Below are 19,441 nucleotides of genomic sequence, written 5' to 3'. Positions count from 1 at the left end.
AGAGGAAAGGTAATGCCAGCATCCATCTGAGAAGCGGTCCGGTGTTCTGTAGCAGATAAGATTTATGCTTTATGGTTTGACCCCATATTTAAGTCTGCTTAGTAACTAATGCTGACGAGGTTCCTTTATCCTATAAATCTATGGCTAAATGAAGTTATTTCTATAAATTATACCTTAAGGAATGGAAACTGACCAGCAGAACCTGAAAATGACCAAATTCTTCTCCGCCTCCCGAACTGTCATATTTTGGGTCTAAATGCTTATTAACCTACTTGATTGGCCCCGTGGGGTAAGTATTGTTCTCTGAATAGGTTAGCTGTCTCTACAACAGTCTCAAAGCTTTCTGAGGTTTGCACATTCTCAAGTTGGGTGGATCTTAGCAAGGAATCCCAATTTGCAAGATAGTAAACACGTGTCCTGTCTGAAATTATCCTAGTGGAAACAATTTTTTCTATTATTATTATTCAGTATAGACAATTTGAAAGAGCAAGGCAGGCTATTTTGTAATCTCTAATGAACACAACAGTATTTTTTTAAGTGTCTGGCTTTTAAAAGAAAAAATGAAAACACAGCTTTGCCCAAAATGTTACAAAGAACAAAGGATTTAACTTCTAAGACACGAAGTATTCTCAATATTATTAGGTAAAATATAAATAACAATCTAAAATATCCAAATAAATTAATTATACCAGAAGTCAATAAGTCTAAAATTTGAGTTAATAAGCATGATGAATAAAATTTTCCCTCCTCCCTAAAAAGGAACATTTTGCAGAATCTCTAAGACTTCTCTCTCAAAATCATACCAAAAACTTGCAACTCCAGGTACAATTTAAATCTGGCTAAGATAAAGAATTATGCTGTCTGGCAAATCAGAAGAATTTTCTATCAAATATGATGTCTGGAAAGGCCGGTTATTAAAGAAAGATTTGGATGCCCTAACCAGAGTCACCACAATTCTACTTTTTCCAGCTTCTTTCTTTGTTCACTCATCCATTTATCTATTTATTTGCTGAGTGATTGCTAAGGCCAATTGCCTCTGCCAGGCCCTGGGAATACGAAACTAAATCAAACACTTAGGTCTTTACTATCATGGGGCTCATATTTTAGAACAAGAAGTCTCAAACTTTTTGGTCAGTACTTTTCTAACCCTCTTAAAATGAAATTATTGAGGATCCCAAAGAACTTTTATACTGTTATTTACACATTAAAAATTCACATTTAAAAATGTTCTTTGTTAATCATTTAAAATAATAAACACATTACATGTTAACATAAATTACATTTTTATGAAAAATAACAATTTTCCAAAACAAAAAACTTAATCAGGATACAAAAATGACATTATGTCACATTTCTGTAAAACATTTACATTTTCAAGACAAAATTTTAATCAGGACAGAAGAATGACGCTGTTTTACATTTTTGTAAATCCTGTTAATGTCTAGTTTAATACTGCTTCTGCATTCAATCTTTTATATCACACATCACATAGCATCTGGACCTCCATTAAACACTGACAAAAGAATGACAGTAAAACTGTTTAAATTAACGTGATCACAGATTGTGAAAAGTGCTATGAAGAAAATAAAAAGGGGATGTAAGGGCAGTCACCACAGGGAGCCTGACCCTCTCCAGGACAGGCCCCTCCAGGACAGGCCCCTCCAGGACAGGCCCCTCCAGGACAGGCCCCTCCAGGACAGGCCTCTCCAGGACAGGCCCCTCCCTGACAACGCCTGAGCAGAGAACTGAGGCTGTAGCCCTATGAAGACCTGGGTGAAGAGATTGTTTGCCAGCTATGGATTTTAAATAATAGTTTAAACAAAAATGCTAATATTTACTTTTCATAAAGTTCACAAGTTGTATTTTCGGGGACCAAAAAGGCGTAGGGATGGGTGAACACTGGGGTGGGAGTAGTACATTTTCATGTTTTCACCAAAAGCACTGGTATACAAATAATAAACCAAATCTACTGGCAAAAACAATTATCTTAAGATCCCATTACATAATTCAAGACTAGCAATTTCATATAATTTTTGTTGAGTTATGAAACACGATATATTAACAAAGTACTTTCAGGAAAAGCTTATCATGGCTTTTAATCAGCAATGTATCTATACCAGTGTCAGGGTCAATCTTTACCTGGTAAACACTATGTCTATGAAGCTACCACACAAAATTCCTCTAATAAAAGTAACAGCTCTGAAAAAGTTCAGAGTTAAAAACTCAACTGTAACATTTAAGAAATACATCTGGAACTTTCAGGCCTTGCAATATGCCATTTTGAAGTACCTTACCCCTTCTACTCTAGTGTACATGTGGAAATGTTAAACAAACTGCATTCCTAAAAAGTTTAAAGAGCCAACCAATCTTGAAGAGGAAACTCACAACCCAAGTATTAACCCTGTGAGCTAATGCAGCCGTGAGCAAAGGAACATGAGACTTAGATATGCACAGAATCCCCAAGAGCTAGCAGCTGGGTTGCAGCCCAGTGTCTGTGCTGGGTCAGGAGATGAGGTCTTGAGCTTTCTGAGTCAGTAAGTAGAAACTGAGATCTTTCCCAAAAAGCTGGAGCTGTATGAAAATTGCTGGTAAAAAGGTAGAAAACAATAGTTGCAGTATCTTGCAGTTAAATATAAACTTATTGCTTGACCCAAACTCCTATTCCTAGGAATTAACCCAAGAGAAATAAGAACATATCCACACAAAGATATATTCACAAATGTTCATAGCATTATTCCTAATAGTCCAAAACTGAAAGCAACCCAAAGGTCCACCAAATGTAGATGGATAAACAAATTGCAGTATAACCATTCTATGGAATACTACTCAGCAATAAAAAGGAACAAAACAAAAATACAATGATGAAGAGGAATCTCAGAAACATTATACTAAGTGAACGAAGTCAAACAAAATGCCATGTACTCATTCTAGAAAATGCTATGTACTCATTCTGCTAAGTGGTCACCTGGGACCAAGGTGAGGGGGGATACTGACTGAAGAAACGCACCGTCTTCAGGACGAGGCAACTATTTTGTTTTACATCTCAATGTGGTGGCAATTATATAATTGCTTACAACTACTAAAGCTCATCATGCTGTACATTTTAAATGAGTGGATTTTATTGTGTATAAATTAAAACTTTAACTTTAAAAACCTGTACACCTTTTAAAGTCGGTCTGATTAAGAAACAATTCATATGTGCACCCAATCCCAATTTTACTCTCAATTTCAGAGTTCAAAGGTCCCTCGAAATGCTATAAGGAACTTAGTTAAGAACCACCACTATATCCCTGCATTTAGTATAATATATATTTTATATGTGTATACATAAACTCAAGTTTATAACAACTCAAGTTTATAACAAGCCTAGGTAATCAAGAATAAATTAAACTGGATTGTTTTACAACAGAAGTCAAAGAAGTGTAACATTTAGAATTTTTCTACTATTTTAAAGCATTTTAGAATTTAATGAGACTAATCACGTAATTAATAGATAATTTCAGTTACCTAGAAAAATCTGTTGTGTAAAATTAATTCACCAGAAAATGGATAAATGTTTTTTGGGTTTTGGGGTTTTTTTCTAAGATTTTTTGGGGGAGGGGAACAGCTTTGGGGAATCAGGGAAGGGGAACAGACAAGTTGCTGTCCTTTTGTTCTTCAGTCTAGTTGTGGAGGACGTGGCTTCACTGGCCCATGTTGGTATTATTATCACTGTGCTCTTCCCAGGTGAGGCAGTTGGCTGCCGGTCATTGGACGGCAGCTCACGGTGGCTCACGGCAGCTCACAAAACTACATGCCTGCTGCCGGCCAGCCCCACTGCAGCCCCACTGCAGCCTATGCCATCGCCGGCAACTCACGGCAGTCCAGCTCCAGGTCGAGCTGTTGTTCACCTTAACTGTAGAGGGTGCAGCGTCACTGGCCCTCATGTGGGATCCGAACCAGGGCCCTGCTGCTCAGAGCTGGCATCCCAAGTCAACTCCCAACCAACGCGCCACTCAGCCGGCCCAAGGATAAATGTTTAACCCTCCCCTGCAAAAAAAAGATAGTTAAAAAAAAAAACCACATTTCCTACAGTTCTACATTAACAAGTGTACTTCTCAAAGTGTCTAAGCACTAAAGGCGAACATTCAAATCTGAAGGCCATAGATAAACTTGAAGAGATCTAAGAATCTCCTAAAATCATATGCAATATTTTGTGTCTATGTACTGAAGAGCATTTTCCTGGGGGGTGGGAGAGAAGGTCTGTGGCATTTGTCAGGTTCCCAAAGCAGCCCATGCAAAGGGTTAGAAAGAGCTTTAAAAATTAATAGTAAGGAAAACCTATAATATACATGCAGTTAGTTATGCTTTTATGTACAAAAATGGTGTAAGGAAGGACATATCTTTTCTTTTATAAATCTTTGTATTATTTATTTAGTTACAGTAAGCATGTATATTTTTAATTCAAAAACATCAAATAAAGAATTAGGGAAAAAGATTTTAAAATACAGCAGTCACTGCAATTGACTGAATTTCACAAAGAACAAGCTAATGTAATTTCCTTTTTCTGACATAGCTAATGAATTGCCAGAGTAATGTGGATATATCTTGATGTTAGCATGTTCTTTTGGATATGTTAAAAAAATACAGGAGCTGAATAAGTAGCTTTGAAAGGAGAAAAAGAGATGCATAAAATAAGCTGCAAAACGCCATTTTGTGGAGCATTTTCTCAATCCGTTGAGATTTTGCTTCCCGGTAATTGTCGGTTTGGCTCAAATAAACTCTTATAAGCTTTCAAAAAAAAAAAAAAAGGAGAAAAAGAAAAAAATCCACACACGAGAAGCCCGAGTACCTGCTGACATTACATTCTAATCTCTTGTTGACACGGTTACTCTTCAACTCTATTCACAGGTATCGCTGCACAGGCATACACAAACTACCAGAAAATTTGCATGTGTACATACCATTAAGGTAAAAGAGGAAACTTCTGGATACATAGACTGGTTCTCAACAAGCAGAGAGATCTGGCTAGAGAAGCCTAACCTAGCCAATTATAAATCAGCAAAATATCATTTCAAACTATGTGCAAATGATGGCAATAAATCTTCCCCAGGAAAAGCAGCAAGTTTCCCACTGTCCCTGTAACACACATAAAAAGGATCTGTTGAAAGCCCAGTTCAAATGATTAAGGACAAAGTAGTTTAAATTGCAGAGTTATACCACCTATCATTTTTCACCTTCCTTTATAAAGCTGAGTTCATAAAGAATGCTCAGAGGTTGCAACCTGTATTAATAGCTCACAGATCAAGAAATGTTGAGATTACTAAAATGTTCCATTAAAATTAAAATAAAAAAGTAAACCTAGTGGTATTTAGTGAACACATCATTATTTTAGATATGGTTCTATTAAATATTATTAGACTCTGGTTACAGGAAGATGCTGTTAGCTAAAATAGGTATGAAAATCTTTTACAACAGGGCTTCTCAAACTATCAGTGGTGAAGAATTTTCCTCCAATCCATCATAGACCGATATCTTAGCAAAAGAATAAAAATTACTTACTATTGTAGAAAAGTGAAAAAATTTTAAAGACACAGGAAATACAAGCCCAGAGACCCCAGGCTTGGCTATCACAGCAATATCAGTCTCTAAACACTGGCTCTCCATCCTGTGCTTATGTCGGGCATACCAGAAAACATTCCAGGAACCATAAGTCACACTTCAGGTAGCACTGGTGCACAGAACCTGTAACTTTAAGCAGGTAGACAGTTCTCTCTCCCAGCTCCACAAGCTGAACGTTCAGATTTTATAATCAAACACTTCTTAATGTATGTCACTGAGAGGCAGTCTCAAAATACAACATTATCTCAATTGATGTGAATGCCAAACAGTGTGGCTATGAAGACCAGGGTTTCTTCTCCCAGCCCTTAAGGCTTCTACAGGACAGGACAGACGCAGTCCAAGGCTGGGGAGGCCACTACTGTGTCTTGGTTCTGTTCTGTATTTATAGAGGGATTAAAACAAACTTATTTCAACAGCAGGATCCCACTTTGAATCGCAAGCTCTGTAAGACAGAGGTAAAACAGTGAAGAATTTACCCCGTGAGTGAGCCCAGCGGAAACCTTGATTTGCTGTTTTCCATTTGCTGTCTAGAACACAGTAACACTAGAACTAATATTTACTTCTTTGTGAAACAAATAACGTTCCAGTGACAGAGGTAAATTTAGTAAAAACGTAAAATTAATTATTATGAGTACATACACAAATGTGAACCTCTGGTCTGTACCCACAGAAAAATCATATAGCATAGTTGCTGAGAGGTTGGGCACTAGAATCTAGAGTTTGAGTGCAGCTCTGAGGCCTGAGGCAAGTTACCTTATCTATCCCAGCCTCACCTATCTCCTGTGGAGATAAATCAGTCAGTACCGGTGTCTTGGCATTTTTGCAAGAATTAAAAAGTAATCCGGCCCACAATACCTAGCACACAGTGCCTACGAAATCCTCAGTAAATGTTAACTACTGTTACTACTATTACAACAAACATTTCACCTAATCTCATTCACTCATCCATCATTTCATGCGTGACTAGAGTATGCCAGGTACCCTCATGGCACTGAGACTTGCCTCCCCTGGATGTTCAGAGTCTATTCCTCAGAGATGTTTTTTCAGTCTAGAAAGATGTAAATATAACTTATTAAAAAATCAACCACCAACAACAGGACAGCAACTTGTCTGTTCCCCTTCCCCTGATTCCCCAGTGCTGTTCCCCTCCCCCAATTCCCAATAAAATCTTTAAAAAAAAAAAAAAAGTACAAAACTTTCTTTGATCCATCATGGCACTGAATCCATTTCCCTGCCAAATCCTAGACCATTTTTTTAAAAAAAGCCAAAAAAAAAAATCAACCACCTGACAGCAAACTTACATTTGTGTTACAACGTATCAGTCATCTGGACCTAGAGCCATTTATAATATAAACAACCAATTCACAGGCTTTCAGGACAAGATTTTTAAAATCTGGATTAACAAGTCAACAGTGAGATTAAGGATGTATTCAAAATATTAGTGTATATGTATGTTTGTACGTATATATAAGTTTCCTTAAAAACATCATTATCCTCGCTAAAAATAAAGACTAGATCCACTTGGAGTTTCTTAAGGTCTGAAATGAAAAGGCCAAGCCGAGACTGTGCCCGCTGCTGGCCAGTGGGAGACGACGTCAGGCAGGATCTCTGACTCCTGCAGGCTCTCTTCCAGTTTTGTAGATTCTGGGAGGTAAGGTCCACAGCCTGAATTTCTCACATCAATCACCGTCAAAGAGAGCTATTACTGTAGAAGAATTTTCATCTCAAAGAAACTGTAATGCCACGGAATCTCCCCTTAGCATGTTCTGTAAAGTCAATATCTAGACTTTCATTTAATTCTGGCATCTTTCAATGACTGATCTGTGAACTTGGCAGTTTTCTTATTTGGTTAAGCCAGATCATTTCTCTTACAGTGAACAAAGAAGGTAGTTATTGCCAAAATGTAAATTCAAAAACCAGAAAGCAGCATTACTCTTAAATTTAACACATTTTATGGCTCAAGTGGGATAAGGGTTCCATTTCATAACTGGCTGAGTCAAATAATAAATAGGATTTAAATCATTGCCGTTAAGTTTTGATGTGAAACAAATTTAAGGAACTTCAATAGGAAAAAAAAAAGGTATTTTGCTCCTGACACATATGGGATTAGTTACAATGCTCCAATACACTTAATCAATATCACCTCTATAATATTTCAGTTGAAAGGGCATATTTTATTCTTCTTCTCTTGGATCTAATGCTCGTTGATGGTCCACAGTTTTAAAGTCCAATCAACTAATAACTGTTGGGAAAAGGGGAAGCAGGCAACACAGCCTCGAGAAAATCCACAGAAAAGCGCTGCTCTCATAAAAATTAATCATGAAAAAGTACAATAATGTGATCAAAAGTACAAATGTATAATCACAATTAAATGTTAACTGATAACGATTTTTAATTTATAACATTAAGTTTTTACTTGAACAACTCAACATACGTACACAACCTGGGAATTTTCCCACATGTAGCTGAAAGGTAATTTTTCTAATGTAAAATAAGTGATAAAAAAAGACTTAGCTGGGACAAAATTCATTTCCGCATACAAAACAAAAAAATTTCAAAACTATTATGAGATGCCTACTTCCTGACACATCAAGTTCATTAAATTCAGGAGCACAGACCACGGGATACACAGAAGGCCGTTAGGTGATCCTTAGGTGCTTCGGTTAAGGTTTGTCTCTGCTTCCTGAACAGGAGGCAGTGCTGCTAACTAGGTCCAGAAAGACACCTTTAAAGAAGAATCACTGTGATAGACCCTGGAGAGGGGGGCTGAAGACAGGGATGAAAGTGAGCTTCTTTTCACCGCCGCTCTCTTTTCTGCCTTTTGATTTATGCACCCAGTGTAATGGTTGTGTTTAATTAAATAGGTTTAATAAATTAAAAGGGCTTCAGTGTCCCAGGATAAAAAGTACACCACACAAATTCCAGGAGAAGGTGACTGATGACTCACCATCTCTCTCCTGGCGAGGCTGTGGGGCCTGAGACAGGCCACCCCAAATATCGCACCATGGCACATGGATTACTTTGAATTAAGGTTACTTGACAAGCAGCCAGAGGGCATCTTGACCCTCCCTATCAACACGAGTGCAGGAAGTATATCTCCCCTGTGAAAGGTGCCCTCCCTACTCCAGGACGGCTGAGAGAGGCCCTCATCACTAGAGTTAAGAGATCCAGAGCCAAAATGCTTCTACAATATAAACACTTGACTGATTTATTACCCAAGCCCAAACCACGTTTAGATTCCCCACGAATGAATACCCCAACCTTGCTTAGATATCTTTCTAATGAGCATTTTGGTTTTTTGGTCAATTCTTTACAATTACTGTCTCGTCTAAAAAATACTAAAAGGTGCCTGGTTCAATCATTTAAGCCTCATTTTATGATCTGAGCATCATATTGTGATTTTCTCATGCACACATATTGTTTTTTTCTCCTGTTGATTTAGTCTTGTGTCAATGTTATTATTTTATTATTAGTCCAGCTGTACAAACTAAAGCAGGGTGAGGGGAAATTCCCCCCTCCCCAAAAAGGTCCTTAGGAACAAAATTAAAGATTATGCATTTCTGCACAAAATGTAAAACGGGTTTTCTTCTATCCAAAAGGAAAAAATTTTGTTTTTAATTGTTTTATAAGCTACCCTTAAACGAAACTTGTAAACAGTACCTACAAAACCTCATATTTGGAAGCTAAAAACAAAAAGTAAAGATTTTAAAAGTCAGCCTATAAAGTTTGATTTGATTTTGTGTAACGGAGACTTTCCAAAGAGTTTTGCATTCTGGGACACAGCTGTCCTTTAAGATGATTTACTCCACAGCATTGTGTGTGATGGTCAAATACAAAATGGAACCTGGAATATCAGTCAGTCGCATGAGGCTTTTCCAATAGTTCAGAAAGGAGGGCAAGTAATGAATAGTGCAGACAACACAGTTATAAACACAAAAACTAAGTAAGTGATCTTAAGCAATTCCAAGGAAAACCCAAAGGAATAATCAAAGACGATACCCAAAGCCTGGGTGACTTGGGCAGATGGTGCTCTCACTAGGGGACAGTGATCCTGAACTGAGTCACTGTAACAAGCAGACTAAAACACATACTTAATTTTAAAATGAAAGACTAAGGTTTTTAAAAATCCTACCTATCAGTCGGCAACAGTGCCAAGAAACAGCACTCGAGTACTCTGTCGGAGGGAAAGCAAACTGCGCTACACAACTATCCTGGAGAGCAATTGGCAACAAGCTTAAAATGCTTAAGAACATGCATAAGCTTTCACCCATTACCTTCAACTGTAGATATTTGCTACACGGAGGAAAAAACACTACCCAAGTAGAGCCCAAAATCTTAATGGTGCTACCCACCCTCATAATACGAATTTATAAATAAATTAATTTCCTTTGGGGATTTTGTGTGTGTTTGATCTCACCAAACTTTTCTTACAAAGAATGTAGATTGTTTCTGTTTTTTAAAAAATCGTATTTTAGCACATTACTATTGTCCTATAGAAAAACATCGCTGCTTACACTGAATGAAACTAGTTGGGGGCAGAGATAGAAGGTATAGAAGGTACTGAGGAAAGAAAATCTATTAAGCAGGATACAATGAATACCTGTGATGTTTAGGTACTATCTGGGGGAAAATAAAATCTTTAAGTATCATACCAAAATACAGCTGATATTCAGACTGGAGGGGTAAAAAAGTTTTATGTTTTGACTAAGTTAATACCGAGTTACCACTATTATGCTGAATCAACTTTTTTCTTGTATGCTTGGGCTTGGTACCAACATCAACAAAAATACAGAATACTACTCTGGCATACAGCAGTATCCATTTCGGCCCTGCCACTTTTGATGAAACAATAGTTTCCAATCAAATAGATGGATATGTAAATTACACTGTACTTTGCTATTAAATCTAATCTTTACAGGATATAACCATTTTATAGAATAATCTTCTATAAATAGTGGCTTACAGGAGACAAAAAGCTATTTTGAGTTTAAGTATATTTTGTCAGACACTGCCAAATGAAATAATATCCAAGTACCATATTTTAAATGATATTTTACAAAAACAAAATTATTAACTAATCTCCAAAAGAAAGACAAATGCAACAAGGTTTTCGTGAGTGCTGAAATCAGAAGCTTTCCTCTAAGAAACTATCTAAGACAGAGCTGGTAAGGCAAAAGTGAGACTATTTGACCACAAAAATAACCGGCAAAAACCCTCTCCAAAGCCTAACGCTCTTCAGAGGCTTTTCTCCCCAGTGTCAGGGCTAGCACTGAGCTACAAGTCCAGGAAAATGCTGCCAAGACTTAAAATACCTGCAGTTGCTCAGTTAAACTCATAAAATACTGGGTATTAAGCAGAAGATCAGAATTTCTAATGTTATAGGAACTAGTAGAAGCCAAGTGACAAGAAAGCAAAAGGTAGGAAATCATAGGTAATCTGATTTATACTTACTGTGCACCCACTGTTGAATGTCGGAATAGGCATTTGAGTAACATATGCCATTTCCTCCAGGCCAGATATGCTGTGACAACTAAAGTTAAAACTTTTCATTATATTCCATTAACTTGGTAAAGCGTCCAGTTTGAAATCCCACTGTAACTAACAGAAACTATCAAAATCCATACTGACTACTAAAATTGTTATCGACAATGCTTAAACATCATTAAAAAATTATATAGATTAAGCTTCTATTTACTACAGTAAGAAGGCCATGCATTATCCTCACATTAAAGCAGTAGAAACTAAGGCCCAGAGACGTTAAATGATTCATTAAATCATCTCCTCCATGAGAAATACCATGTATGCTGGACTCCTTAAATTATACCAAGAAGCTACAAAAAAACACTAATACAGCTTGTCACCACTACTGCATATGCCGTAAACACAGGAAGCACTGTCAGAAAAATTTTCTTAAAAAGCAAATAAGGGACCGGCCGAGTGGCGCAATGGTTAAGAACTAGCTTGGGAGGCCAGAGGGCCCCAGTTAGGATCCCACATATGAGGGCCAGTGGCACTGCCCTCTACAGCTCAACCTGGAGCTGGGCTGCAGCCCCTGCTGCAGTGGGTTGCCATGGGCGACCGTGTGTAGGCAGCAGGCAGCGTGAGCAGGCAGCAGCCACCGTGAGTGGCCATCCAGAAGCCGGCGACTGATCTGCCTCGCCCAGGAAGAGTGCAATGATGGTGCCAGCTTGGGCCAGTGAAGCGGCGTCCTCCACAACTAGACTGAAGAACAAACGACAGCAACTTGTCTGTTCCCCTTCCCCCAAGTCCCCAATAAAAATCTTAAAAAAAAAAAAAAAAGCAAATAAGCCCTCTGGCCTTCAGAGAAAGGAACAATGCCCAGGATCTCTGCAGGGTTATCCAAATCTTGGATGCAATCCTGAGATGGAAGTCAGGTGGACTCAGGTAGCAGGTAAACTAGCTTACTTAGGAATATCTACCAACGCTTCTCCTAACTTTCCTTAATATGCCTATTTTCTTCAATGTTGATTCCTCAATATCTTAATCTGTGTGACCCAGATTAAAGGTTGCCTTTTTCCAGACCTGAGAATATTTACTAAATTGACTTCTTTTAGTTATCTTTTCCTAGAATATGACAAATTATCAAACACAAAGATTCTGATACATTAGCTTTCTCATATGTTTTAAAGTTATAAATCTGGACGAGCCCTAAATTTTGGAAATTACACTTCCAGATGCTTGAGAAAGGAACACTGGATTAATTATTTTGTGAACATCTTTACTGCTATTTCCCCCTATCCTGACATTCATCAAATCACACAATCTATATGCACCAGAGTTTCCTCATTTGTAAAGTGGGGATAATAATGGTTCCTACATCAAGAGCTATATGGCTTCAATGCTGTCATACATATAAATTCAAACAGTACCTGGCAAATAATAAGAGCTAACATCTATTGAGTCCATACAATGTATAAAGCAGCTTGTATGTATAAAGTCCTTACAATAACAGAAAGTAGAATGAATCGAGGATGGCAAGATGTAATCTGAGCTCAAGCTCTGTATATAAGGATATATTTGCTTTATGTCCTTGAAAAGCCGTTCAGTTTCTATGAGTGACTGAATCATATGTATAATCTGGCCAATGCTGGTTTTATCAGCTTCTGGAGCTCCTAAAATATAATAATGTATGTCAGATGTTTTTATCTACAATAGAAAGCTATTATTTAAGCAATAACATCCAACTTGCCAAATCAAAAAATAAAACTAAGTGGTTAAAATGTCAGACTGCATACTTAATTTAATCTTCATTCAGAGTGTACTTAGTCTCATGTTAGAAATAATACTAACAAGATTGCTTATCTGGTTTCTCATCCATAGAAAACGAAAAGCTGGACATCAAGGGGGGAAAAGACGGATAAATTTGACAGTGAAGACAAAAATAAAAGGCAGCCAACTAGAAAGATAAATTACACTCCAAGCACCTAAAATTCAAAGACAGGACATTTATTATACAAACAAACAGACGTAAACATAAATACCCCAAGGGATTCTTGAGGCTCTTGTCCAGCATGGAGCAATAAATTATGTTCTCAATAATACTAAGCCATCAAAACATGGTTAAGCGGTGTTCAATATTCTCTGACTAAAGAGGCAGAAATTGATGTAATAAACACACTGCAGAAAGACTTATAATTAAAATGACTAAAATGTAAAAGTTATGATGCTTGAATTTAAAGTTATCTGACTGAACTATTCACACACGTGAAGCAACAGATTCTCCAATGAAATCAGAAAAATGAAAGGAGCCAAGCAAGAGTCATATAATTTTCTTGTTAAAACATTAAAAGGCCAAACTATGTTGCATTTGAAACTAGGAATTCAGACAAGAGCTTCCATTTCATAGTTTAACACACTGTTATCTAGTCTCTGTAACTTCATATTGTGTCTATACACATACACATACACACACACACACACACACACACACACACACACACAGTGATACATGTCATGGTCTAGTATAAGCACTTTACAAATCTGAATATTCATTTCAGTTCACAAAGCACTTTCACCAACATTTTCTCACTAGATCTGAATAACCATCAGGCAAGTACAGCAGAGATAAAGCCCCTCTCAAAGCTGGTGTGAGGATCAGACATAGTCTAACCAAACCGTCCTGCACAGGGTCGTGTCAATAGTAGGTGTTCAATTAACATTAGTGATTTTTCAACAGATAAAGACACTGACACCTAAAAAGATGAAGAAATACCGAGCAAGTTTATAAAGTACACTGGTATTCCAGACTCACTCCTGTGGTCTTTTCTCACCAACAGACTATTAATTTTTACAAAGCATTCACTAACCCGGTTTCCTCATGATTCATTTTCAAGAAAATTTCTGCACCACAAGACTGTATTAATTCATTCACGGTATCTGAGTGCTTTCAGTGGGTCGGTCACCATTCTAGGCACTTGCAAATATTGAAGTGAACAAATGTGATATTGGTCCTACTCTCAGGAAGTAGATATTTTAGTGTGAGAAGACAAACAAGCAACAATAAGAGAATTTCAGACAGTATCAAGGGCCCAATATGGTGATATAAGGGTCAGTGAACTGACGGGGCCACTTTAGATCAGTCAAGGTCCCTGTGAGGTGACATCTGAACTGACACCTGAATAACAAAAAACAATATGTAACTCTGACCTTTTCGTTTATTTACAGCACTCTCTACCTTACTTCCAATAAAGGAGGAATGAGGTAGCTAACAATTTTAAACAATGAGGTAACTTTCTTACATAAAGGGGAAAGAAAATTTAAAAGGTAATAGATTTCGATGGCAATGGGTTTTAAACACTGGAACTATGGAAGACACAAACATTTCACACTTTAGCCTTCAGATCATCTCAGTGAGAAAGGAAAAATACATAAACAGGAAATCATTAATTAACAGTATATGATCACAGGCCAAGAGGAGCAATATAAGCCGTCATCATAAAAGTTCAGAGAAAGGAAGAGATCAGTGTGACCAGGGCAGTACTTCTTTAACATTAATATGCTATAAATCATCTGATACAGTAGGTCAGGGGAGGCGCCTGGGATCCTGAGAACTATATTTCTACATTTCTAACAAGATACCAAGGGAGGCCAATTCTGCTTGTCTGATCCATGGATCAGATACTTTGTGTCAAAAGTATAATGTACATAAGAAAGCTAAGAGTCAAACTGGTTTCGGGAACAACGTGGGCTTTATATGAAAAGTAAAAGGATATACTGAGCACTGACTCTGTACAGGTACAGAAAAAGACACACTGACAAGCCTAATAGAATGGACAACGCACAGATGATTGTGAGATAACATTTCACATACGGAAAACAGCCATGTAATTGTCCATTAACAGCCAGATGAAGAAAATCACATTATTCATACAATGAAATGCTATATCATAATGAAAATGAATGAATTACAACTACTCACTCGAGAATGGACTAATCTCAGCCATGGTGAGAGATATGTATACATATAACTCAAGACAGGAGAACATACTATGATGTAATTCATATTTATTAATATAAACAGGCAAACCTAAACAAGTTGCGTAGCAATACACTGGTAAAGCTAAAAAAAAACCAAAAAACCAAGAAATCACAGAAACAAAGCTCAGAATAGTAACAGGGTGGGAGAAGGAACGGGAAAGAAGGATGAAACAGGGGAAGGGCTTCAAAGATATCTGTAATGTTCTATTTCTCAAACTAAATGCCAGGTGACTGGATATACTGGATATATATGATTATTTAAATTATGTATTATAGATACAATTTTGCATGTATGATATATTTGATTTTTTTTTTACACTTCTTTGCTAATGTTATCAATGATCTTTTAAAAAACTAAGTCAGGAAACTGGTGGTGGCAGGTTCTAATAGTAGTGACTTAAAGAAACAATGGAAAACTACCAAACAGACGATTTTTAACCACATGACTTCAAGAGGAAAACAGCAGGGATTAAGAATGGAACACATGGGCCGGCCAAGTGGCGCGATGGTTAAGAACTGGCTTGGGACGCCTGAGGGCCCCGGTTCGGATCCCACATATGAGGGCCAGTGACACTGCCCTCCACAGCAACTTGTCTGTTCCTCTTCCCCCAATTCCCCAGCGCTGTTCCCATCCCCCCAATTCCCCAATAAAAATCTTTAAAAAAAAAAGAAAAGAATGGAACACAGAGTGCTAAGAGACAAAGGTGAACATTTTAATATGGGAAAGTCCTGACAATGTTAAGATGTTAATGGAAAAGTAATACTAAAGATACAGAGGAAATGATGAAACAGGACCAAAAGTAGGAAAGGTTCAAGAACACAAGAAAAACTGGTCTTGGCCCCTATCAAGGCGCCAGGAACAAATGAGGTTAAACATCAGGCCTACCAAATAGCTGTGTGTGGCTAGAATGCAATTCCTAGGAAGCTTGGAAATACTAGGAAATAAACCTAAACACAAAAGGGAGGACATCTGGGTGGGCCTTGAACTCAATGCAAAATCACTACAACATTTCAGGAAGGACGTTAATAAGACATGAACTTTCACATTAAGTCGAAGTTTTAATAAAAGTATGAAGGATGGACTGACGAGGGCTAAGACAACAATTCAAGATACCATTAAAATAATCTATAAAAAAAGATTATCAGGACATAAACTCATAGTGGCACAAAAATAAAATGTAACCTTTTATTCATTTATCCTATCTATGTCAGTGAACAGGTTCAGTATTGGGAATTACAGGTAACAAAGCATAGTCTCTGCCTGCCCTCAGTTGCTTGCATTCTGGTGGGGGAGACAAACAAGACAATTACAGGTGGTGGAAAATGCTATGGAAGAAATATAGGGTGGTGTGATGCTTCTTTTTTTCTTTCTTTTAGCTGAGCCATCCTGCCATGTTGGCAGCTCAGCAGCAGCTCAGCTCGAGCAGGGACTGGAACCGCTGTTGCTCAGAGCTCGCACTCTTGAGCGAGCTCTTAACCAACTGAGCCACTCGGCCGGCCCTAGGTGGTGTGATGGAGAGTGATGGGGAGGACGCTACTTCTGACAGGGTTGTTAGGCAAGGCCTTTCTTGAAATGGTTTTTCTTAAGCCGAGACCTAAGGCATCAAAAGAAACCACCGAGGGAGAAGGAATATTTGAGAGACTATTTCAGGCAGAGAAAACAAAGAACTGAAAGGTTATTGTAACTGGAGCCCAGAAGGAAGTATGAGGTGAGTTTGGAGAAAGAGACAAGAGTAGCAGGACCTTGAAAGACTGTGGTAAGATGTCTGTATTTTATTTTTTAAGTGTGTATAGTTGGTGGCACATAGATGAGAAGCAGATGAATTTGATGTATTTTGAAGGTGGAACCACAAGGATTTGCTGAGAGACTGGATGTTGAGGGTAAAAAAAATCAAAAAACAAAAACGAATAAATGTAAGTTAATGCCTAGGTTTTCTGACTTATTCAAATGGTAGTTCCATACATTAAGATGGGAGAGACTACGGTAGAACCAATGAAGGGGAGAGAGAAATGAGGTGGAGAAATCAATAATTTTATTTTGGACATGTTAAACTCAAGGTGCCTATAAGATATCCAAATAGTGATGTCAAGCAGGCACCTGGGTATTCAAGAGTGGCATTCAACCACCCAATCTGGTAAGAAATATAAATTCAGAATATAAATATTGAAAGCCACAAGAAGGGACCTTAAAGAGAGTCTACTACTATAATTACTACACGTAACAGCAGCAGCTAAGCGTGAGTGAAAACTTACTATGTCCCACATATCATGCTAGTTGTTGACACATTCAGCCAATTTTAATCCTCAAAACAACTCAAATGAGGAAAATGAGGCATAAAGAGATTGAGTAACTTGCCCAATGTCATTCAGCTAATTAGAGGTGGAATTCAAACCCCAGCAGTTTGGCTCCAGGTGTGCTTTTAACTACCTGATTACATTATGTCAAGTAGAGAAGAGACAGGAGGCCAAAACCCAAATCCTGAGGCACTCCAACGTTCAGAAGGGGAAAGCAGCAGCCAACATAAAAGATGTTTATTCCAATTATGCCGTTTCAGGTAAAGCTCTGAACTACAAGCCCCAAAGTGGCTACAAAGTAAATCTCCACTTGGGAAGTTACAGATGTCAAGCCCCAGCAGGGAAGCATTCGTCTACCTTCCTCTCCCCTCCCAAAAGCCCTCGAGTCCTAGATCCTTCTCGACAGCTCCGTCACCTACTCGTCTTCCACCAAAGTCTTTCTCCAAATCCCCCCTCCCAAGCATCTCAAAACAAGACCCCAAGAACCTGCCACACACACACCCACACCCACACCCACACCCACACCCACACACACACACACACACACACCCAGCCTCGGTCCCCTTTCTCAGCCCTCGACTCCCCCGTCAGATGGCAGAGAAGGCTGTTGTGTCTCCAGAACAAAAAATGAAGATGAAAAAGGTGGGTTTTAGGGGACAACCTTGGCCCAGCCTCACCAAGCCTAGAGGAGAGGCTGCCGGGAAGCGCTTCTGGAGGGACCAGGCTGGGATCTACGCTCCCACGTGGGCCGGAGGAGACGAAACCCCACTCACCAAGCCATCTATCTGCACTTGCTTCACGGCCGAATCTCCGGACCCGCCTTTGCCTTTGCCCTTCCCTGCCGCGCCGACGGTGGAGGTGGAAGGGGTGGTGGCAGAGCCGGTGCCTTCCTTGCGGGACGCCATCTTTCCAGCCGGACAGGAAGAAAGAGAAACATGAGTAATCGGATCCGGAAGTACAAGCTTCTCGTGGCGTCGCGCGCAGTCTGGCGTTCGAGGGGCGGGGCTGGGAGAAAGGGCTGGAGTAGAGCCCCGCCTCCCAGCTTTTTTCCAGCCTCGCCTCCTTCTCGTTGCACATGCGCATTGTGCGCTGGCTGCTTCCCCATAGAATGCTTTGAGAAGTAGACTTTTAAAAATGTTTTCCGCTTTCTGTTTGGTCAGTTTCCATTAGGCGACTGATCATAATAGCATTATAGCTCACATTTATATAGCGTCTCGTGCGTAAAAACGCTTTCACTTCTAATTTTTTTATTAATCCCCAGTCCTAATCTTGTAAACCATGAACAGCTGTATTAACTCCCATTACAAGTATTAGGAAAGTGAGATGTGATTTATTCAACATAATTCTGTTAATTAGCGGTAAGCGGTATTGCAGTTTGTCTTATGTAATTTTAGATAGCGGTCTCTATACAGATTATATAGAAATTAATTAAAACGGGAGCTTTGATCAGAATTACCAGAACTAATAGCCCTTTGCTGCTATTAGTTTCATGTAGGATTTACATAAGGACCAAGAAGTTATTTTATGTGAAGTGATGATGCAGAACATATTTTCTAAAAATCACGCTGACATAACAGTTTTAAATACACATCTCAAATCTTTAAGAGAATATTTGACAGCTTTAGAAAACCACCTTAGATGAGGAATTTAAAACATTCTCCTCTTCCAAGTACATTTTGCCTATTCCTTATTCTTGAAATGTTTACTCATTTAATAAATACCTAGGCAGAACTGATGAAGTGGTTATGCCAATGAAGGCAATTTCTTGCCCTGAAGTATTTTTTTTTTATTGTGAGAGTCTGGTGTTATATTACAACCTGAAAACTGGAACAGTTACACCTGACAAAAATTACTGATGCTACCAAGTAAATAGTTAATATCCAGTCTTTTCAAGTGCACGTGAAATATTTATCAAAACAGACCACAACCTGGGCCACAGGGACGGTCTCAACAAATTTAGAAGTATTGAAGGTTGATTATGGTAGAATTACACTAGAATCTGTAAAAGAAAGATAATCAAAAAGAAGAAGAAAAAAGAAAATCCCTC

The 19,441-nt window shown here is 38.4% G+C and overlaps 1 protein-coding gene across 2 annotated transcripts in view; it reads right to left on the bottom strand.

Annotated features, from left to right (window-relative positions):
* Window positions 1–18,336, bottom strand: part of EIF3H (eukaryotic translation initiation factor 3 subunit H) — a 99,881-nt gene extending 81,545 nt beyond the window's left edge. The window contains exon 1 of one of the 2 annotated variants that reach the window (XM_019642134.1): window positions 18,168–18,336. In XM_019642134.1, the coding sequence (XP_019497679.1) occupies window positions 18,168–18,299 (132 nt within the window). In that variant the 5' untranslated portion in view covers window positions 18,300–18,336. The remainder of the gene's footprint in view (window positions 1–18,167) is intronic. The other variant, XM_019642133.1, reaches the window with a different exon arrangement.
* Between the last annotated feature and the right edge of the window lie 1,105 nt (window positions 18,337–19,441).

The sequence above is a fragment of the Hipposideros armiger genome, unplaced genomic scaffold (genome assembly GCF_001890085.2).
Source record: "Hipposideros armiger isolate ML-2016 unplaced genomic scaffold, ASM189008v1 scaffold_65, whole genome shotgun sequence".
Taxonomy (NCBI): domain Eukaryota; kingdom Metazoa; phylum Chordata; class Mammalia; order Chiroptera; family Hipposideridae; genus Hipposideros; species Hipposideros armiger.
Note: the sequence above shows the minus strand (reverse complement) of the source record. Positions and strands in the feature narration are given on the sequence as shown.